We start from the raw sequence: 23,670 nt of genomic DNA, 5'->3' as shown, positions 1-23,670 counted from the left end.
CGGTACGTACGGCCTCTGAGATGCGAACGCGCACGATCTCGGATGCCATGGTCACTCCGGGCTATAGTGCGGTAACTTGAAGTTGGCGTCGCCACCCATCTTTTGATTACGCGTATTTTCTAGTTTACGATAAGCCCACTTTGCACTAGGCTGTTTTAATATCAACCGGCTTAAATGACGCGAAAGATAGTGTTCGTCTGCGATTCTGCATTGTATGTAGGACTCCTTTAGATCTGCAAACTGAGAACAAGTTGCTTCTTAGTATTCACCAACTGTGAGTAGCATTTGTCACCGCGAATTCCTTCTTTGTTCTCCTGAATTCGTGATTCACGGTGTTTTTATGCCGCACTTATAGTAGTACTACGTCTGCCACGTTACGCGTCGTTGTGATGTCATTCTGCGCCGTCTGCTTTTATTTCTCCCAACATCTGTACTCCACATGGAGACGCGCTTCGTTCGCTCCCCCGCTATTGCGCGAAGAGCAGTGATTAACAATTAAGTGACGCGATCGGTCAGTCCGTGGGCGTCGGAAACACGTGCTCCTAATGAGCATAATAATAGAACGCTAGATCTTCATCAGAGTCTGAAAACTCTTCCAAGTGACGCCGATATTTCGAAAGGCTCGCCGCCACCGTGTCGTCTGCTCTCGCAGCGCAAGCAGACGTATTCGCACCCGAGAATCGCGACAGCGTTGCTCAGCCTGTACGCGTAGCGGGATGGTTTCCAAGACTGATGGTCGCGATCTTGCTCGTGATTAAAACTGCCTCCACTTATTCATTTCCGGCACGTTCGTCTTCTTATCTTTTCTTTTAGAAAACTCGCACTCCAATGCACAGCCAGTTTCGGGGTCGCCTCGCCACGGCGTGTGGGAGTCTTTCGCTGTTACCGGGAAGCCTCCCTGACTGACTAACTATTCGCAACTGCGCTCATCGCGGATTCACGGCACGCTGGTTCTGCGCCGTGGTGTAGTTACGGTTGAGCGCCGCGCCGCGCGGTCGACGCTTGCTGGAAATGTCGCGACACGACGGCGACAAACAGCTAGCCCTGCGGATGATGTAGATGCTCGCCACGTACACTGTGTGTCGCACGTCCCTAGTTGGCCGCTCGATCAGGCGCGTTTCCCGCGTTCGTTGCAATGATGCCTTCGAAGTACCCAGCTTGGCATCCCACCCCCGCGCGTAACCGTTTTTGCCGGGATTCGAGACTTGGGCGGGGGTGTGCGTTTCTAAGTGCTCTGACAAAAAAAAAAAAAAAACTGCCGTGAGGGAAACTTTTTAAAATTCTTAGCGACTCCTGACGTTTCTTTTTGTTTCTTTTAGAGCTTGCGTGAAACTTTTACAATGGTTGCGAGGGCTTCGCAAGGAAGTCCTACTTACAAATTGAGTCTTCACTTCGCGCTGGTGTACAGTAATCAATTTGGTCCCCTTTAAGATGTGTCACTAGTTAGCAGAATAGTTAGGCACATTTAACTCGGATTCAGAGAATCTTGCCAAACGCGTATACATCAGCAATTCAGCAACTGCTGTGTGCTATATATCCGTCTTCCATCACTCGCACATTATATGGCGGGTTGCCTTCAACCCTGTTCACAATTACCTGGAAGGCCGAATGCGTGAAATGTTGATCTAGGGTGTAGTCAGATGCTTGCGATACTGAGTGAAAGTCGGTTAAGCAGCCTCTTGCCGTCGTTTCCCTAGAAAATCGACACCAATTCGAGGCATAGATCGCTGTGTCATCCCGGACGACTAAAAACACACGCGACGTGCATTTCGAATATACCGCGACATGAGGTGAAAATCAAGGATGTAGCATCGACACACCGGGCTACCGCACAATGCTGCGATGTGCCTGGGAAAAGAAAGAAGAAAAAAACAGGAAAAAGAACAGCTATTTTAACTTTAGCAAACGCTACGAAACTTTCACTGGGAAACACTAGGAAACATTTTACCCCTTTCACTAGAAAAATTTGTAGCACGCCGATAGGTATTAAGAACCTACTTAAAAAAGCGATTACGCGTAATTCGTTCGTATTTTCGCATGCTTCCCAAAATTTGTATAGAATTGATTTGCTGATACATGGTTTGTCGCGTTTACGCTTACTTCTTTAGGGTACCCCGGACAAGCCGATGAGGTTGTGGGTCCAACCACTGTTCTGTATCATCTGACTGTGTTGTATACGAATGAATGAATAAGTCAAGTTCCTGACCTGTCTTCGAATTTCAGGAGGATGAATAGTTCGCAAGAGGATATAAGTAATCGTAATTATAATTTTTTGTTCGCCGGTGACACTGGATGTGCGGTACAAGCAAAGGAAACGGAGTGGCGAGCCATGGAGTGGGTTCTCGAGTATGAAAAGCTTCTCGAACGACTTCGGTGATTATTTTGACGTGGGCGCAATTTTGCGCTTTCCGCGCATTATGCTCCAATATCCGCTCATTCCGTATGCGCTACTTACGTTTAGGCGGTGTTTGCAGCCTTTCCGGAGCTAGCTTGCTTGAGCGATGTCATCTTCTTTCTTTCTTTCTTTCTTTCTTTCTTTCTTTCTTTCTTTCTTTCTTTCTTTCTTTCTTTCTTTCTTTCTTTCTTTCTTTCTTTCTTTCTTTCTTTCTTTCTTTGTTTCTTTCTTTCTTTCTTTCTTTCTTTCTTTCTTTCTTTGTTTCTTTCTTTCTTTCTTTCTTTCTTTCTTTCTTTCTTTCTTTCTTTCTTTCTTTCTTGTTTATTTATAGTGCAATCCAAATATCGGGATTATCGCAGGGTTGGAAAAAGAACTAACCACTTCCACAAAACAGGCAAAACGTACACAAAGAGAAATGAGAGTGCAGGTTGAAACTCTACAGCCACCATAAGGAATACATTTGAACAAGATGTCAAACAGCAGAAATAAAGTATACAATAGAACAATAAACTGACAAAATGTAGTAACAAACACTAGGTAATATGTTGTGCGAACAACGTCAGTGACGGTTGCAACACTTTATTGTCAGTGAGGTTATTCCAGTCGGTTGTAGTTCGTGGAAGGAATGAGTACTTAAAGCAGTTAGTACAAACCCGATAAGGTGTTTAAGTTAGATGATGCCGTTGTCGAGACGCATACCCGGACGAAAAATAAAGTAAATGGGTGAGTTCAGTTCTGTGGTGTCCTTTATTTGATGCATGAATTTAAGTCGTGCGGAACGATATCGCTCTTTCTTTCTTTCTTTGGTCCTTCATTTCTTTCCTTCCTTCCTTCCTTATTTATTTGTTTCTTTCTTCATTTCTTTTTCTTCCTTTGGTTCTTCATGTCTTTCTTTCTTCCGTTCTTTCATTTCTTTCTTTCTTTCTTGCCTGGCTGCTTAGGTTGTTTATTCCTCACAATATGCCCTCCGGCGTTAACGGGGAAAAAACTACCACGAAGCCGTAAAGTCACCACTGTACTTTCTTGGCATGGTTGAAGAAAAAGCAGGAACTGCACAGCCTATCAATGAAAGCTTGGAGAGAGAGAGAGAAAGAGAGAGAGAGAGATGGGGGAGAGATATCGCGTGCGTAGATCGCCATCAGCAAGCAAGCTGGCGCCTTAGCTTCTTTAAGCGAACAGATCTCCATCACACCCGGGAGAGCTCATATATACCTCCTCTGCCACCAGTGCAGGGGACGTATTTATACATATAAAAAAGCCGGCTCTTTACGATGTTGGCACACTTTTAATGAGCCACGCTCGTTAATAACGCTCGTAAAAAAAAAAAAAGAGCGAGGAGAAACGGGGCCAAGAGGAAACCGCTATGAGCTTGTGCGCGAGGCGATGACGCAACTTTCGTCGCCGCTTCGTTTATCGCTTCCACTTCGAACATTAATTTCGCTTTACTAGCCGCGGTATCTCTTCTTTAGCGCTTTTTTTCATCTTTGATTCCTTCTATTTTTTTTTTCCCCCGCGCGTCTTGCTGCAGCTGCCGTGTTGCGTGCATTGCGGCGGAGCCCCGTTAACGAGACTTCGCCTGCAGGCCTCTCCGGAGAGTGACTCGTTTCTTGGCATTAACCTTACCACTTTTATTTTACTTTTTTATTTTACGGAGTCCTGCGTCTATCCTTCGCTTCTGTGCATCTTTCGGTCTCTAGGTCAATCGTGGTCGTAAATGAAACGACGTTGCCCGTTGTTTATATCTCGAGCTGCTGTGCGTTAGCTTAGCGATTCGAGCCTCTTTAGAGTAGCGCCATCTGTCCGCTAGTCTTTGAACTGCGGGGCAAAGCGCTGCCTGGGAGGTCGAACGTCTTTTCTTTTTGGCGATAGCATCTGTTATTGCCGAAGGACGCGCGAAGCCATCTGGATAAATTGGGGCGAAGAGCCTGTTGACGTGTGGAGAAGGCGCCAACCTTCCGTTTACTTTTGTCCGCCTGTGTGTGTTTGCTTTTTTTCTTTTTTTAGGTATGCGGCCTCCGCGTTTGAGGGTTTAACGAAGAGGCCGCCAGGTTTCGCCCGGCGCACTTTCGATATAAAGCCCCTCAATTTTCCAAAAGTAGCGCCATTCTTAGATCTTTCCGCCACCCCGCTCACCCAGGCGCTTCCTCCTCCACTCCTCCTGTCGCCCCAGCCTCCTCCGCTCCCCCATTGGCCAATCTGTGTCACGTGAAAGCGGGCCCCACGCTTTTGTATATTTTTTTCTTTCCAGCGCAGAGCAGGCGCCGCGCTTTTGTATTGGCGGCGAGGAGTTACGGAGTCGCCCTCTATCGGAAGCGCCTCGCTGGCGCAGTATGAGGGATCACGTGGCGCGCTCCTCATAGGTTTTGCTGTCAGCGCTCACTGAAAACACCACGCGCGAGCTCTCCCGGACATTTCTGTAAGTACTTTCGAAGCAAGAGAAGTTTCTTACAGTCTAAATAATATTCTTGGGCAAACTGAAAGCACACAATCGTTTTCAGCCGCTATCTCGATACGTACAGTGAACGCCACTGCACGCGGTCGCCGCGATGGAGTCTCCCGAACCGGCTTCTTGCGTGAAAGGTAGGTAAACGCTGAGAGCAAACCATGTGAAATATGTTCTTATAGTGTTTGTATAACTAAATGGAGCGTAACAGAACGAAGCCTTAATGCAGCGATCGCGCAGATTCGCAGCGACCGACTGCGCGTCTGCATGCTTGTCCGCCCACTGTTTCGCTTTCTCCGCGCGCGCGATTTCGTACCCTGCCATGAGGTTTAGGCCGCAGAATATGAGCATTTGACAGTATACAAGCAACCATTGTTGCGAGGGCGCTATCAGAGCTATTCAAAAATAATTTCATTGTAGAGGCTTCGACGCCTACGGGGACTGTGATGTGCCGTCGCGACGATTCAATCTTCTTTTTTCTTCTAAATTCTTTGACCTTTCGATACTATTTCTCGAGTTGCGTCGCACTGTATGTTTATCGGCGTTCTCAGCGTGCAATTTCCCGCTTCTCCTTTTTTGTAATCCAGTGCATTAATTCATAGCATAAACATGACCATACGCCATGCTTTCTTTAAATGTGCTTCTTACCGCTGCCTTTCCACTCCACTGAACTTGGCAGTATCTATAGTATCGACAAGTTCATAGACCAAACCGTCATGACATTAGTCGGGCAGCGGACTCGGGCGTGCGTCTCTGTGCGTGTTTTCAGAACATCGCAGACCGGGCGCCGTAGCAGAAATCTTCCTTGCGTCTGTGCTTGCTGCATACCCGAGTTGTAGCCGATGACTATTTGCCGGTTTTATGTTTCGCGAGCCAAGCTTCACGCAGCTTCTTGTCCTGCGGCTACGTGTGAATAAGGCTGACACCGGCCTCCGTTACGTGCGTCCGGTCCTGCGGCACCGAGCAGAAGCCTGCCATGTCGCGCGCCTTCAAAGGCAGCCACTACCTATTGTAGTGCTTTCAAGCGTTGTAAAGGAGACACTCGAAGCGGGTACATTTCGCCACTAAATGAAAACCGCAGCGTACGAGGGAATTTAAACTCGTTTTCAGCTCGCTTCGGCGCGCCCGAAGCAGCCGACGCGGCCGCTATGTCCACGTGATCCCTCCTAGCACGTCACGCCGACGGTGGCGCCAGCTTTTCCAGTGGTGGAGCTCGAGGCCAATATCTTTTCTTTCCAGCGCGCTGCGACCCCCATTCTTGGGCCTACGCGACGAAGTACCGCAGGCGGTTTGAAGGAGCGCGGTAGTTTTATACAATGTGTTAGGGCCAAGTGCTTAATTGCGATGCCGTGCTGCTGCGCCTACGGTTGCCACAACAGACCCAGTGACGGCAAAAAGCTTTTTGCTTTACCATCCGCCGGGCGCAACGCAAAACGAAGAAAAGTGTGGATTCACAAGATCGGGCGGGCTGACTTCGAGCAAGTGGCAAAGAACGCGCGGCTTTGTGAAGTGACACGGCTCCTCCAACCTCTTCTTTTGACGCCCGTGTCAAAACGGGCCCGTGTCCAGTGCATTGGGGGTGCGTTAAAGAACCCCAGCTGCAAAAAAAATTAATCCAGAGCCCCCATTATGGCGTGCCTTATGAGATCGTGGTGTTGGGATGTAAAACCCAAGAATCAACTTTTCTTCTATCTTGTGTGCCTTGACTGTTCCAGTTAACGCAACACTGCTTCCTTGTGAAAACTTACAACGCAAAAGAATACAGACGCACGTAGTATACAGAGATAAAATTAGCACTTCAACAAAAGTGTTGCTGGTGCCAATGAGGGAGGGGGATAATTATTTTCTGAACCTCTTTCCAGTTGTCCCATCAAGTTCCTTCTTTCTTTTCTATCAAATTCTAACCATTTGCACTGTAATAAATAAATAAATAACGATTTCATATGCTGGTACGTTGTTCAAATTATCTATACCGCCTATGTGTGAAAACGTTGCTCATGGCCACCACAACCTGTGCATGAGCTACGTACATCTGTAAAAGGCGCGGAACAGAAACGGCCCTGCTGCCAGGCATTGCTGACCGCAGACAGTCGGAATCTCTCACGCGCCGGCCGAACAAAAGCATCCTGCAGGTACGTAAATTAACCTACGAAACCACGTGCACATACTTTCGCGCTGTCAAAACCTGAAACTCTGGTAATTACTCGCGTGTCTGAGCACACCGCGTGCTTGTGTCGTGTTTCAGCAACACGAACTTTCAACGTGCGCGCGCTTTACGCCTTAAATACGCCTTGAATAATGGTGCTTTTCTCTATTTCTTCCGCAAATCCGACACGACATTCTTAAGGCCAGTTACCGACTGACGAAGCAAGATCTAGATTGAAAAAACTGCTCCGCAGGACTCGAACGAACTTTTCCGCGGATTTCCTCCCGTAGCGTGTTAGCCGTCGTCTGCTACGGCAGGCCCACCACCAGCGGCGCCACCGTCGAGGCCGCGCCGAGCGGAGGAGGAGGGAAGTGAATGGCGCTACTTTGGGAGATTGAGGGGCTTTATTTCGATAAGCTGTGTACCAGTGCGGTGCCTGGGAAACACTTTTCTGACTAACGTATCACCAGAACTCGAATCTGCAGGCGTTTTTCGTGACGTTTGAAAACTTTCAATTTCACTTTGCTTTGCCGTGCAGGAAATTATACCGCGTAATCCTTATCTAGTTACTTCTTTCTTTCTTTTTTTCACGGCGCCGTGGTCATGAATATAAAATTTCCTTTCGTTGGGCTCTTCGAATTGCGTGGTAGTGCGCTGTGACAGTGAGAGTGCACTAAATAACGTTTCCAGATGTATGTATACAGTCGACGTCAAAACTTTGCAGGATGTGTGTTCCACAAAACAGCCGTAAATCCGCCCATTTTTTTTTTAAAACTTGCATCCAGTGAAACAGCACACACTATACGGGGGTGCGACTGTTCTCCAGTTTCGCATCAGAAACTTAGCATTGTCCTAATCGATTTGGACCCGTCGGTTGCTCAGTGGCTATGGTGTTGGGCTGCTGAGCACGAGGTTGCGGGATCGAATCCCGGCCACGGCGGCCGCATTTCGATGGGGGCGAAATGCGAAAACAACCGTGTACTTAGATTTAGGTGCACTTTAAAGAACCCCAGGTGGTCGAAATTTCCGGAGTCCTCCACTACGGCGTGCCTCATAATCAGAAAGTGGTTTTGGCACGTAAAACCCCAATTATTATTATTATTAATCGATTTGGTCTCCGAATCGAATAGTCACTATTCGTAAATACATATATTTTTCGAAGAGCTTACGAATATCCAAGAGTCGTCAAATGTGCTCAACGAAACATAGAATTGGAGCCAGTGTAGAATCAATTTCATCCACGCCGCCATATTCGGCATGGAACATGAGAAGTTACATAGTGTTAGAGGCTACGTCGCTCACGCAGCCATACGTCTCCGGCTAAACAATGATCACTCGAACTCTTCAAGGCATCCTGTACACTCGAAAAAAAAAACAAGAAAAAAAACTGCTTATTTGTTCCTGATGCTCCATTTGTGCTTTTAATAAACGAGGCTTACCCGCCGTGGTCGCTTAGTGGCTACGGTGTTGGGCTGCCAAGCCGTCCCGGCTAATCCCGGCCATGGCGGCCGCATCTCGATGGGGGCGAAATGCGAAAATACCCGTGGTACCTAGATTTAGGTGCACATTAAAGAATCCCGGGCGGTTCAAATTATTACAAAGTCCCCTACTACGGCGTGTCTTCTAATTAGATCGTGGATTTTTGACACATAATACCCCGTAATTTTCAATAAGCAAGGCCTCATTACGGGCAATGTAATGACGGATACTAGCTTACGTTATACATACTACAATGTGAGTATTGCCTTATATTGACAGTGAAAACGGTGGTTCCTCATTCCAAAACTATTCGAACGGTATTCGATATTTGATTCGATTCGCCTCTGGAGCGTTTGTTAGGCTCGTATTCTATTCTCTCCCAAAGAGGACTTGTTCGAACAGCCCTGCAAGTCTATTGGTGGTCGTGTGTACACTATAGTTATCCCGTGACATCGCAGACGCAGCATCTCATCGTGCTGGTACCCGAACGCGGTGGCCACAATGACGTCAGTGCGCCATATTATCACGCGTACATAGTTTTTCTTTTTCTTTTTTTTTCATTTGTTTTTTTTTACAGGAACCTGTTTTTCACCCGGTTATTACTATTACCGATTCGTCGCTGGATGCGAAACGTCTCTTTCGAGCTGTCGTTACCTTCTTTTTCGGTTTTGTTTACGCGGCTTCTCGATTTGCTTGTACTCCAAAATGACGGACACAAAACGTGGATGCAAGTTATCTATAAAGGCAGGTAGCAAATCTGAATTCCACACTGTCATGCAGAGGCTCAAGAAACACTAAGCTTTTTCACACGTTGGACACACTCTAAACTTCTGATGCCGACTGTCAACCCAGTCATGAACCATTTGTCAGCTCGTGTTTATACGAGCTCTCGCTAGTACCGATCTTCTCGCTTTGAAATGTTATGCTCTTGCTCCAAATTACTATCGCAGGTGCATGCGTGATCATTCAATCTATAGGTCGACCTGATATTTTCGTTTCATGTCCCTTTAGAAGAAGAGGAAAGAAGAACGAAGGAAGCTCGCGTTCACCAATCTTGGGGCGGCTTTACTGGCGGTGCTATATTTGGTGCGTGCGCCCATCGTCGCGATGGCGGCGGCGGCTGCGACCACTGGGGCGTTCGAAATGAAAGCTAAGCACAACCTCCCTCCTCCGCAGCATCCTAGCCGCACCGTTCTGCCCGGCAGAAACGGGGGCGGGGGCAAAGTCCCCAAAGTGCGCCCAGCGAGAGGTACTTATAAACTGCCGCGCCCGCGTGCTCTTTCCCGTAGCATGTGCACACAGTGCTTACTTATACGGCGGTGCCTCCGCGCATAGCCCCGCATAAAGAGAGAGAGAGACGAGAAAGGCAGCTTCCTGGGCGCCAGCGGCGGTGCTTTGCGAGGCAAGCGCATATCAGCTGGAGGCATCAGTCTCCCGGCGCTGTCCCTCGCGGCCAACGTGCGCATATATAGAATCGGCTGCAGTGCAGGAACGGAGTCGTACCTACCCGCTTACACTGCTTTCCTTTGATCCGCGGCGGCAGTGCATTCGTCTGCAGGCGGCGGCTGGGGACAAGTCGAAAGGATTCCTCGGCTTCTGGTGGGGAGCGAGGGAAGTGGAAGGCTCTCGGCTTCTTCTTTGCTATAAAGCAGAAGGCGCATTCACTTGGGGGTTGGGGTGGGGGGAAGACTGTGACGCCGCGTTTCTCGTTCTTCCTTCCGCGTCTTTTCGGCTTTTTTGGAAGGGGTGCGCGCGCGGCCTTTGATGTGCAGAAATGTGCAGAGTCGTGGCTGCAGCCCCGGAATCTCGACTCGGGTTCGAGCGCCCGCGTCGGGGTCTCCGAGCCGCAACGCACACGTGTTCGCGCGTGTACCGCCTGCTCCAAGAAAAGCCTTATCGGATCTATGCAAACTCTTTGGAGGAGCGCAGCGAGAGCAGTTCCAGCTGAGAGCGTGCCTCGATTGGTCCGGAGAGATTTAGAAGCGCAAGTCAGGTGGCCCTGCGACTCTTGCTGAACACATTAGGGTTTTAGGATGTTTCCAAAGAGTACTTAAGGGTCCCACGTATCGACTCTGGATATGCACAATATTTTAAAGCTTCATCGCAATACCTGGGCTCTCACGCTCGTGAAGGTTCTTTGTAAGCACGTTTACTATAGAATAAGTTCAGTTGTGAGGGAGAACTGACGCGGCATAAAATAAACGGGCTCTCCATCAACTGACGCTGCGAGCGTGTGACCCAAGGCGACAATGACAGGGTTGGGAGAAGGTATTGGCGGTACCACTGCATTTGGTGAAACAGGCCCGTTTTTTTGTTGTCTATTACTTTTCATACTGTGAGACCTTTGTGTATATAATCTACGTGCAATATCAACAGTATCGGCGCTGACAAGCAAACCAAAGCACCACCACAAGGTCTCTTGCGCAACCCTGCCAAGAGAGAGAGAGAGAGAGAAAGAGAGAACTTTATTTAGACAGGGCACGGAGAGGCGTTTGGATCCCCACTCTGCCAGGGTCACGATGGGGCACATTTTTCTGTAAAAATGCGAAATGTGTTTTTCACGGAGGCAAGTTTCGGCGAGTGCGCTTGTGTTTGGAAGCGCACAAAGATTGGCCGTCGTTTCATTCAGCGAGACAGTTAATGTTCACGACGAGTGGCTATGTGCACATATTTTTCTTGTCTGCCCTACCATCAAGAACTGCGTCCTTAGGGGTGACAGTGAATGGGTTACTGCCCTTGAAGAACAATAAAATTATTATTAATGTCAATATTACATTCGCTCATATGCAAAAGAAATAATCTCAACTGCACAATATACATATATCACATAGCTCTCGTGCTATAAGTGATGCCTCTTCTGAAGATAAATAAAACATGGTGATGCCATTAGCGGAATGTTTGTAGGTTTCTCGTTTCCAGCGGCATTCTAGTTAGTTTTGTGAGCTAATGTGTTCATCTCTTCCCCCCAAACTAAACTCATCAGAACACTTGTCTCATTGGCTTGCCTGTATGGGCGAACGGTGACGTGTACAACTGTGGGAGCACGATGTTGAGCTTGCCGATATCGGAACCCTTCTCAGCGAATGCGTCGCATACCCAAATTCTTCGTGCCTGTCAAGGCAGATTACTTTGCGTTACCAACGTCAAAGACGTCCCCATGCGGAGATATGCTAGCTGTCTAACCACCATCTTTAGGCCGCAGCGGCGACCACGGTTGCTAGGTGGTGCAACTATCGAAAAGTGCCCGTAGATTCTCGAGCATTGTCAAAGTCTTCCCATATGTCGCAACTTAGCCAAACCTATACAGACCGCTGTATGTATCTGTATGTATCCATTCATTTTTCCTGCTGCTGCTTGTCTGACTCGACGCTTCCCACTTTTCTCCCTCGCAGACTGGCTACATCTATTCTCCTTCGAGGGGCATGTTCACCGTCGAGCCCATCGGCGGCGGCGAGGACCAGGACCAGCGAGGCGCTCACGTGCTCAGGCACCACCGAGGAGGCCAATCGGCGACCAGCAACAGCACACAGGACCACTCCTCTGGTGAGTGCGTGTGGGTTTGTGTCCGCTTCCAGGACTGCTGCATTTCAGTGACGCTTCACCGTCTTTACAGATCTATCGCATGCGCGATATTTCTTTCAGTTGCGTGGCTGCGAAGCTATTCGGCTTACGTTGGGGTGTACTGTCTACAGAACTTCAATCGCTCACCGCTGAGACGGTCCAAAGCCCTGGTGCATATATGTTCGACACTTTTCTTCCCCACCTGTATCCGAGTGTACTCACCGTCAGTGGCGTAGTCTGGGTGGAGGGGGGCAAGAAGACCGTGCTTAAGTGGGGACATGCCCGTCCCTGAAAAAAAAAATATATCCTGGCTACGCGCCTGCTCACCGTTTGGATGGCCTAAAGCCCCGTTATAGGCTACGATTCTTTCACCTGTAGCAGCGAGTGCAAAGTACCCCTTCGAGCGGTATGAAAGGGGTACTTCGCACTTGTTACAGGCTGTAGTGGCTAATCGCGTACCCCTCATAAGATTAGTTGATGGGACATTATTCAGCGAAAATAGCCGCTCTTTACATATTAAAACATCAGGTTCTAATCTACTAATTGCAGCTTAAGGACGAATTCCGTGTTTCGTCTCATCAAAGGGAAAATTTGAGTGTAGCACAAAACTACGAAGGGGAAATCCATATACGGCATTAAGCAAATTCGTACGAGTTTCCATTGTTGTTTCGGACCACACTTACGCGGATGAAATTTTTTTCCCTCGTATTAATCTTAGTCCACGTGTAGGTATTCCGCAGTGCGTCTCTGCGATTCCTCAACAGATCTTATTCCTCACCAATTGCAGTCTGCAGGCGGTGAACATAGTGCAGGAATTAAACGAACGCATAGTTTCGGTTTCTGTTGGGTTCTTCTTCCACATACGTGGCCTCGGTTCTCAGCAGTCTGTGAAACGTTTTGTTGGAACAAGTCGCTGGTTCTGCACCGGCGATTCATGGTCATGGTACGCATCAGCTCCCGCTGTTGAAACTAAATACCCCTGGGGCTCCTGTTAGTGCAACTGCAAGCAACAACCCTACAAAGGAAAGTTACCTCGCATTCAGGTAGTCACTCGTCATGGAGTAGCTTTAGCAAGGGCCCTTACTCTGCCCTCATAGGAATGGCTGACATGCTCCGTGAGCTGTCCACGGTTGCGTCTGGATCGTCTAACACCTGCGCGCGACTCTTCAGCTTGATGTACGGAGACAATCTCTCTGGAACACACGAGCACGATTGGCTTTTATTTACACGGGGAAGATACCAGAACACCGACCTCCTGTTCGATGGGGCACGACACACCAAAGGCGCTTTGGGTGTTTCTTGAAGATTCACTGGGTGTGTCTCGATCGACTTTCACCATCTGATGTTTCCTTGTAGGCGCATGCGCGTTTAGGGAACTTTCCGTTTCCCTCCTTTCTTTTCGGTTTTCCTCCCCTCTCTCCTCTATATTTCAGCCAAGTTAAAGAGAACGCCTGTCTTGACGTTACCGCTGAACGACTTATATAGGGCGCAGTTAGTGAACGCTGTGGAATCACGCAATGCACCGTGCAACTAGATACAGCGCTCTGCAAGTACGTTTATGCGACGCTCTGAGAATTTACCGCCACATAATCACGATGCGAGTTGTTTAAGTGGGAGAGGAAGCGCCCTGCTTTTCTGCAGACTCTCTCTACCTCTCCCACGCACCCTACAGGCGCGAAATTAGGACGCGCGGCGCAGTCACCTAACGAGAAACCCTTAACACAACGACGTGAAAGCGCCAGGCGCACCTGCAGCTATCAAGGAGACGGATCGAGGTGCGTGGGCTAGTCCCGGATACATTGCAATAGCGGGGTGACTCGCGAGTAATTTTTCGTTCTTTGATTACCACGCTTAGCACATCTATTTTTTTTGTGTGTGATACCGTAGACGTGCGAGTGAGGTTTGACTGTTTCACAGTTTGTTATATGCATTTGGTAGCGAAGCAGTCTACCTTTTGTACGACGTTTATTAGCGCATAGACTCGCAAAGTGATCTGTCGTTGCATGTCTATACTGCCTCCGCCATGTTAAGTTGATAGCGCCGCTCACATATTCCACCGTATCTAGTGCATATTTTGTTCAGTCGTCGAAAGCGCTTTTTGGCATCTGAAACGCGCACGCGGGGATCGTGCAAGTCGAAAGGAGAATGGCAGCCTTCGTCGCTGCACCAGCGAAATTAATGCGGCCGCGTTTCTTCTTCGCCCGCTCTGCCATTCCCGTTTCTTTGCATGCTATGCGCAATCCTCGCCCTCCTTAGCGGACTCGAGCGTGCCGTATCTCCGTATCACACGCGTCGTGGACGTTATTCTGGTTTTGCTTTTTCCCCAGAGCAGACGACCGCGTAGAGTATGCGTGTCGTCTGCAGCTGGCGTGCGTTCGTCGACACCGCAGTCGGGTGCGTGCGAAAGACTGGCTGTCTTAATGCGAGGCGCGAGCCAAATAAGCTTCCGAGGAGAGCCGTAGGCGAAAAGGTGGCGAGACGCCACAGAAAGGAGGGGAGGGGGGGACGTCCGAATAAGTAGAAGAAGACTAAGTCGTCGTTAATAAATCGAGTATACCAACGAGCACGAAGCAAAAATAATTCCCTGCGAAATAAGTAAAGTTGTGCCAGCAACGCCAAGCATGGGGGCGGGAAAAGCAGACGACACAAGGGTCTACCGCATATGTCGTGTGCGAGGGAAGCAGACGACATTAAAACAAACACGAAGGACGGCGCATTAATCGCAGAGTAAAGTGCAGACGACGACGACGACCAAGACACGCTAGTATGATGCTCCGCACGCTAAGGAAGGCGCGGCGTGCGAGGCGAGGAGCAATTTCTATTTAAAATTCAGTTTCTGGCTTTTCTCTCTCTCCCCTCCCTTCCCCGGCCGCCGGTAGTACATGTGTCATCTCTCTCGGGGAAGCCTCACATACGCAGAGGGCTGCGGCACTTAGGAAGGGCTTCCTTAATCTCCTTTTTTTTTTGTTTCTGTCGGGCGCCTTCCGACTCGGGCGCAAACAGCTCACCCCTCCCCTGGATCACCCAATCTCTTTGTCAGTCGACGCGCGCCGCAGGTGAGAACCTCGTTCTTTACGACGTCGGAGAGAGAGAGAGAGAGAGTTTTTTCCGTTGTTATCTGCCGTGGTCTTCACGAGTTTTGTGCTTTTTTTTGTCGCGTCGCTTTCAAAGAAGTACTGATTTTTTTTTAATTTCTAAGTTGTAGAAGCTGTACTACACGTTTCTTGCACTTGACAAGTACGTGACGGTTGGGAAGTAGTTATATCATAATTTGATATTAAAGTTGGTCTCGAAATGCGAAACCTTGCATCATGTAGTTATGGTGTCGTGACTACACTGAGAAAAATTAAGTGACATCGTGGAGCAGCAGCAAGGTTATGTAGATATAACGACGTTTCTCATGAAAGTTGCCGAGAATGCCGTGCGCGTTTCTTCTGGCTGGGCTCGCGTGTGGCAAACGTAGGGAACGCAGGAAAGAATTTGAATCAATGTATGATGACGTCATGAGGCATCCCTCATTGGTAGCGAAAGGAAATTTGGTTGCTAGAAACAAGTATCGTATTAATCTTTTGGGAGCACTCTGATGCTTCCTAGTATTTCTTTATTTGGTTTAGAGGGTTCGGACCTTAGTATAACTTGAAAAAAGAAAGACAAATTGAAGACGCCACGTCATGACTGCGTGGTGTATGGTCGTGCTGCCATGGTGGCAGATAGACGGAGACACTTACAGGTGAACACGTAACGGACACTGGCATTACGCAGGAAAGGATAGCACGCATAAGGACGGACAAGCTAGAACTCTCTAATGCCTCAGTGCCCCAATTACCACGCAAACAATTCACCAACCTTGACCTCTACACAAAAACTACACCTAATTATGTTGTCAACTACACAGTCTTGTCATACCAACTAATAGCTTCTGTCAAAATACTATTGTTTTGTCGTTACTCCTTTTTACGCGTATGTGTAGCGTAAAATAATGTACACCCTTAACAGCGAAAAATGGTGTAAATCGATCTATAACTCACACCCTTCCATCCGTTCACTCAAAATGGGTGTAATGGTGCGAGTTACGGACCGATTTACTCTTTTTCGTTTTTTGAGGGCGCAAGTTATTTAACCAGTGTGCCTCCGTCTCGTGCGTTTTTTGTTGTCTGCTTCTGCGCTCGCCCTCTCTCGATCCGGCTCGTCGCTCGACTGGCTTTTCCCTTTCGCCGAGCTTAATGCGGCGTCGCCCGGCGCCAGCGCGCTTTTCCAAGGAGCTGCGCCGCCGTGCGCAACGCGGAACGGCCGCCCGCCGGTTTCCGGTGCACGAACTGCCTTCTTCGTTGGTGGGCCGCTGACGCTACGCCGCGAAAACAAGTTCGCGTGCTTCGTCGGCTGAACCGTGCGAAAGACGAAAGGCAAAAAGAAAGACCCTCGTTCTCCTCGCTGTACTAGAACAAAGGTCCACCACTGACGCCATGGTTGTGTCGCCGCGGCTTGAACAAAGACCACTTTTGCTTCGATGCTATAGAAAGCGGTCGGGGCGCGTACCGGGGTCCTTAGTGTGAAATTGCACGCAGGCTTCCGGATAGGAAGGATAAGCTGGCTGTATTGTAGCCTCTGTGTCGAACGGCGATGGCGCGTTGGAGCTGTAACGAGAGAAGAGGGTTCTGCTCCTTCGACTGTGTTGAAATAGGTTGGTCACTCACCTAGGTGTACTTTTTCTTCGGGGTAAGCTTTGCGGATTGAATTTGTTCCTTTTAGCGTCACGTGGTTTTAGTGTAAAAATACACATTTAACAGAAAGTCTGCGTTTTCACTATTATGACGCTGCAGACATTTTCACCGGCAGTTAAGTAGAACATGGTTGGTAATGATAGCAGTGTACTCTCTAGTTAAACGATGTGGCCCAAGATAGCGCCACTTGCGTTGCTACTGCACGGCGCCCAGCTGTAATCCGGTATTCCGCAAAGGGTAATCCGTTTACGGACTAGCGTGCCCAATATATTCTAACGTGCGCAAAGGAGGTATGATAACTTGAATTATATTGATAAATTGTGCTGCTGCAACAGTCTCTTGCCTTGAAAGGAGGCTTGGTGCACCAGAGGAGACGTTATTAGAGAGTTTTAATTTGTTCGCAGGGTCGCCGGAGCTGTGCACGGCTGCGAGAAAAGGGCGTCCGGTATTCCGGCAAGTGCAGGTGGTTTGCCGGATGAGCTGGGGCGTAAACGTGAGCGGCCAGATTGGTGGCGCCAGCTGCTGGTGCAAAGCTCAACCACATAAACCCAGAGCCAATTACTACATTCTTTTTAGCCGAGGTGTAAGTTTTCGACAGCGGCGTAATTGTGAATACAATTACGCCGCTGCCAAAAATTTGCACCAGTAGCGAAGCAGAATAAAATAGGTTACTGCAATTTTAGCTCTGTGTTTGTCTGGTTTAGCTCTACTACACCAGGCGGCTGCGCCGCTCCGGTCGCTCACGCTTGCGCCCCCGATCATCCGGTAATCCGTCCCCGTTTGCCGGAATAGCGGATACGCTAAAAGTCTCTAAAAATGGTGGTGAGACCTTGTGATGCTTTGTCCAACTACGACGCGTCTAAAAAAATTTGTGTGTGTGTGTGTGTGTGTGTGTGTGTGTGTGTGTGTGTGTGTGTGTGTGTGTGTGTGTGTGTGTTGCGTGCGTGTTCTCGTCTAGAGAAAATCGTGAAAGGTGGCAAACTATGTCGCTACTAACGCTTTACACCGATTGTCAAGCAGAATGTGATCGGACACTGCAGTGTTAGCTTTGCGAGCTCTCCGATTAAATTCGGCGTCACGAGGTGTCGCTACCAGCATTTTTTGCTACCGTACACCTTTCCCCACTGTTCCGCAAACTGTACATTGCGTTCACGGACAAACTAATACTCTAACGAAAAGCGAGTGGCGACGCCACCCTGAACTGCCCGCACGGGTTATGCGTTACGCCATAGAATGTGACAACGTCTACTCGGGTCAACTTAACAACTGAGAGGATAACACGTGCTAGTGGCACTCTGAAGAAATCAGTCAACATAGCGAGTTTAGAGAAACCTTATTGCGCCGAAACTACCCAAAAGCGAGGAGATGTCTCGTGACGTTTCAGTGACGTATACCGAAGCTTGGCTTCCGCACGAAATTTAAACCTGGGACGTGTATAGCTCTAATCTCTCGATTATTAAAGAACTTTTCGTTCCCGAATGAAAGGAAATGAAATTTTGAAGGAATGCTTTACCAGTGAAAGCGAACGTTGTGCTGTTTCTTCAGTGTCACTTTGACAGAGCATTCACCACATGTTAAAGCTGGTGGGGATGATGATGATGATAACATTAAATGCAGTTGCACCAACCTACTCAAGTGGATTGGTCAAATGCTGGGTGGATGTTAGAGCCTTGTTAGGGGTAATGCTTTAGAAATACGTAATTAGGATAAATAAATGAAAGCCAAGCAGAATAGAGAGATCTTTCTTCGACATTCTTTGGGAATGAGCATTAATAAGAATTATATAAAGGGCAGAATGAGCGATTAATCAAATGATCTATGCGGTTAACAACGGAATCGATTGGTCTGGAGAACGAAAAAGTTGAGGCAGTTAAGTATCCTTACGTGATTTGAAGGCGAAAACATGAGGACTTGTCTGAGTTATCACCTTAAATTAGAACTCCACCTTAATCCACCTTGCTCAAATTTGTACGAACCTTAATCCACCTTATAATTCACCTTCATTCACTTTACATCACCATAGGTATTTCGCAGTGCGAGTCGCAGAAGGTCCACCGCCGGGAACGTGACGTCATCGTTTGGTCACTTGGATTTCGATACCATCGGGTGTCGACGCCGGACGGACGCCGGATTTTTTTCGCTTCACGGGGAACACCACGCTTTTCGCCTTAGAAAGGTGCTTCGCCGTGGTACTGCCGCTCCGGTGCGCAGCGCGCGCACCTCCGGTGCTTCCCCCCCGCCCCACTCGCGTTGTAGAAAACTGTCGCGTCGCGTACGCTCCGCGCGGAGAAAGTAAGCGGCTTCCCTAGCCGCTAGGAGGCGGCGGCGTGCTCGGTAATCGCGGCGCGACGCCTGGCGCCGTGGCGTGGCAGGCGTGACAAAAGAGAGTTTTAGTATAGCGTAAAACCCTTGCGTTAGCGTTAGCGTGCCACGTAACGCTAACGCATAGAAAGACTGCACTGCGCGGCACAAGGTAGTGTTTTAGAATAGCGGAACGGAGAAAAGCGTTAACGTTAACGCAAACAAATACAGCGCCATCTAGATGTAAAGACACAAAGTACTGGAAAGCCAAATCCACACGAACTGTCGAGCTTATCCAATGTCGAATCCGCAAGTGTGTCCCTAAGTCAAGCTTATCGAAAGCCACAATCGCTGCGTTAATTACGCATGTAGGTGTTTGGTTTGAGCGTTGTTTTGTCGATAGTCGCGAAACATGCCGATTAATCTTGGCATGCTGCGATCGAGTGTTCTGTGGGACCCATATTACGTGTCCTTTTTAAGTTGGGATGACATAGACACCCTCATGCTTCGGGAATGAGAGCGACCGCGCAGGTTCTACGTGTCCTAAAGATCCACTAAACGTCGAAGCTACATCGGAGGGGACGTTTCGCCGGCAATTTCTCTTCCAGAAAGCGGATTTCCCACTTCTTTCCAATTTTTTGCAACGGACACCCACCTTGACGTCCATCCGAATGGGTTCAAGGCGAAAACCTCCTTCACGAGGTTCATATCGTCGTCGTTGGTAAAACGCACACGCATTGTGACCACAGCACCGACCACACTACTGTGTTTTGCCGCGGAAAACATGACATGCATCGGTTTCACATGCGGCTTTACACCAAGCGAACGAGCGAAATACGCTTGGGCGCCATCTCGAGGCGGATACAGCAAACACATTTAGCAAACCCATAGAGTTGTTCTACTAACTCTATGAGCAAACCCTCTCGTTAAGCCTACTGCGCCGCTAATCGAGAACGTATATCGTAAACAACGCCCATTTGTCACCTGTGCACCGCTGCCGAAGCATCATCACACAAACCTAAGGCGAACACGAGCATTAGTGGGGAAGGATAGAGCCTAGCAGTGCAGGCAGACGGCTCGATAGATCCGAAGCGGGCTGCTCTCACTTCGACCGGCGCCGCCATCTTGCCGTACGTAAGGCTCCCCTTGCGTGCGTTAGCGTTCAACGCTAAATCCTGAAAATAGCGTACGTACGTAAGAGCTCCAGCAGCGTTTACGTATAGCGCATGCGCAGTGTGGTGCACGCAACGCTAACGCTAACGCTAACTCTTTGCGTTTGCTGCTTTACGCTATACTAAAACTCTCTAAAAGCGCCGCAGTTCGGCTCCGCTTCCGCTTCTGGCACGCCCGTCTCCTCACCGCTGCCTACCACCGGCTCGTCAGCTGAACGACGTCGATTCAATTTCGAATGCGTGGCGGTGGAGGACGCGAACACAAAGATTGAAGCGCCGCTGTAGGCAAAAGAAATGGAGAGAAGGTAGGCGGAATGAAAGTGGACGAAGTGGGTTGCAGGGCTCCAAAAAACTAGGAATCGAATACCGCTTGAAGTGTACAGTCTCGAGCAAAAGTTTGGAGACCGCGATTTTAGAAAAAAAAGAAAGAAAAAGAGAAAGAAAGGAAGGAAGAAAGAAAGTGTTCCCGCACAGCTTCTCAACGTTGAGTTGCTTCAGTACACCGAATTGGTCGCACACGTGGGCTACATAGGCTGTACCATTTGATTTCATTTTGTCTCCCCATCCCTCGCTGTTAGGAACCGATTGTTTTTCGACGATATTGTGAGCGAGCGTAGATGAAGGTGACCACTTTTCCGAAAATCCTGACGGTATTACCGTATATACTCATGTAAGGGCCGCACTTCGTTTTTCACAATTTTGGCGAAGTGCAGCTCTTCAAGGGACTGAACATTTTGGTCAAAATGGTGCCGGCGCAGCCGGCGACTTGTGTACGCCCCTGATGTACCATTGCATCAGAGGCTAACGCGAAATTGTCGCCATCTGGTAGCGGCACGCGGAAGTACGCATCGTGCGAAAATTCGCCGATGCGCACGTGCGGCATCGGGGCACTGAAAGACGCGATTGCTTCTTCGTTGGAATTTTTTTCTTCCAAATTTCGGGCTGCCAAGTTGGGGGTGCGACCTCTACACGGGTGCGGCCTATACACGAGTCTATCCGGTACATATAGCGTTTTCGTTGCATGTTTTTTCTTTTTTTCTTTACGGCACGATTGTATCACTCGCTGCGTGACTGCGTCTACGCGGTCGCTGTGTGTAAACGCACACCGCTTGCGCCAGTGGAATGTCGCTCGCGTATACGCGTTCGCACATTGACGCGGGCGTGCGCTTTCTCACGGGTTGTTGTTCCCTGTCGCGGGCCTCGAATTTCGAGACGAATTACGCTGTGCAAACCTCGTGCTGGGTTACCTCGTGTACGGCCTTGTCGTAGCTGCCAGCTCGGTGTCGGGTGTGTGGACGTTTGCGCTTTAACCTTCACGTTCGCGCACGCAAGGCCACTGGATATATGTGCATGCAGGTCACTCCGGCCATCGTGAAAGACGTGAACTCGCATTGGCTGTGGTACAGTGTGGAGATGTTTTGGTGGCAAATGTAGAGGATGTAACCGTAAGATGATGACAGTACCATTCACGTTCTTTTAACACCAACTGGCCGAACAATGAACTGAATTGACCATGTTTATTTTGTTTTTATGTCCGAAAGCTGCATTGTTGGGTTGTGTTAGACGCCTACGTGGAGGGTTTCGGAGTTTCTGTGAAAGGACACTTGAGGGCGAGCAGAACGAGACGGGAATGGAAGTCTGCAACAGCTATCTCGGAGAATTAAAGCGTTCAAAGCTTATATTTGAAATATCTTTACTCAGTGCGTTTTGCACTTCTGGATACGAGAGTTTCTGATCGTGGTTGTTAGAGTCAGATCAAAGCAACTTTTTAAGAATAGCTGCTTCATTTCAACAACAGTTGCCGCGACTGTTGGGACACGTTTTTGTCCAACATACGCATGCATTACTTTAGCTGTCAAAACGAATGTGCTCTCACGTTCATGCTACAAGTCTGGTCTTCCAGATCTGTAGCCATAGCCTCCGAGCTGCTAAGTACTCTTTATACCTCACGCCTTATCCTAGATAACGCTGGATGCTGGCTTCAGTGTAGACCTAAGCTTCAGCGCAAGCTCCAGAGTAGTGTCCCACGTGCTGTTGAAGGCAGGCGTTTATTCCAGGGTTCATTTCTGTACAATGCATAAGTGTGGTTTTCAGTCGGCCACCCGCAGAGCCGTCCTTAGAAGGCCACGTATTTGAGAACACCAAGCAGCTGACATGTGCGAAGCCGTGTCCGCCGCAAATTTAAATCCGCTGCTCGCGATAAAAAAAGTGAAGCAAGCGTACCGGCGGACGTGCAAACAATCTCGGGTCTGTTTGCCACACGCCTAGCCCGGCTATCCCATTACGCGTCGTCTTCGTTTACGACGGCGCTCACGCAGCCTTGGCACCTCGCGTAACCCGGCCGCGAGGATCTGGAAATCAGCTCTTCCCGAGGCGTGGCTTTTTGCCCGAGAAAAGGGTTCTTTTCTTACACCGCTTAGGCAGCGAACAAAATAAAGCAGGGCGTGACGTCACCGCCCCAGCTGGCGTCCTTGCATGGGGGAGCGGCCTGGGTCTGGCGCCGCCAAACAAGGCCGTCTGCACCGTTCGATGGCGCCAGTCTGCTAGATGCGAAACCGCGGTCAGGCTGTGTCATCTGCCCGGCCTGTATTTTTTTGCTCATAGTTTTGCGCAAAAGCTCTGCCTCCACGAAGCGCCGTCTGCACAATTGTGCGCGCGAAGATAAAACGTCAAAAACAACGGCACGGATGGAAATAATTATATTCGAAACGTGTCGCGAACATGTTGAAACACTTGTTGATTGGACCTTTCCTACTACTTCGAGTAATATGTGTGAAGTGTTTCAGTAAAACGAGTTGGAATGTAGACGTACTGGGTGTTTGCTCGCGCAACCATTATGTCGCCACGAAGCAGGCACACTTCCTTCTTTGTTTCTCTCAGAGATTTACGGGATCGTTTCAAATACCAGCGCATAGAAAACAAGGGACGAACGTAGAAGAGGCATACACAGTGCTGCATACAGCTCTTTACGTTCGTCTCTTGTTTTTTACGCGCTGGTATTTGGTGATCACGAAAAACCAACTAGCCCGAATTTCGGCGCAATGTTCTATAGGTCAGGCACATTTTTCAAGCCGGATAGGTGCTTTTCAGGTACGCCGGACATAAAATATTTGATTTTCTCATATCTGACGCTACCATAAAGAGTTTTCGCATAAAGTCCATCTTCGGTTAGCTTATCAAAGCTCACTGAAACATTGAAAATTCTTGATCCGTTCTGCAGCTGTACACTTTTGGTGGTTCTCAAGATGCAGTGAATATGGTTAAAGGAGACTTTCGAGGGACACAATTACTTGGCGCCTAAAGGTGTGCTATTCGAGTCAGCTAACTATCTCGCTGCTGTCGTTCGGCTAACATAACTCGGCTACCATAACAATAACAGGTGTAGTACACGGATTTGTCCTAATCTTCATACTTGCGGCATCAGACATTCTTGCGGCGTTATTTACGACGCT

The 23,670-nt window shown here is 48.8% G+C and overlaps 1 protein-coding gene across 5 annotated transcripts in view; it reads left to right on the top strand.

Annotated features, from left to right (window-relative positions):
• The window catches only part of AdamTS-A (ADAM metallopeptidase with thrombospondin type 1 motif A), a 483,048-nt gene that overhangs the window by 311,429 nt on the left and 147,949 nt on the right, over window positions 1-23,670 (top strand). For all 5 annotated transcript variants that reach the window (XM_070540787.1, XM_065442607.2, XM_065442608.2 and 2 more), the window contains exon 4: window positions 11,856-12,006. In XM_070540787.1, the coding sequence (XP_070396888.1) occupies window positions 11,856-12,006 (151 nt within the window). The remainder of the gene's footprint in view (window positions 1-11,855; window positions 12,007-23,670) is intronic.

This window comes from Dermacentor albipictus, chromosome 6 (genome assembly GCF_038994185.2).
Source record: "Dermacentor albipictus isolate Rhodes 1998 colony chromosome 6, USDA_Dalb.pri_finalv2, whole genome shotgun sequence".
Classification (NCBI taxonomy): domain Eukaryota; kingdom Metazoa; phylum Arthropoda; class Arachnida; order Ixodida; family Ixodidae; genus Dermacentor; species Dermacentor albipictus.
Note: the sequence above shows the minus strand (reverse complement) of the source record. Positions and strands in the feature narration are given on the sequence as shown.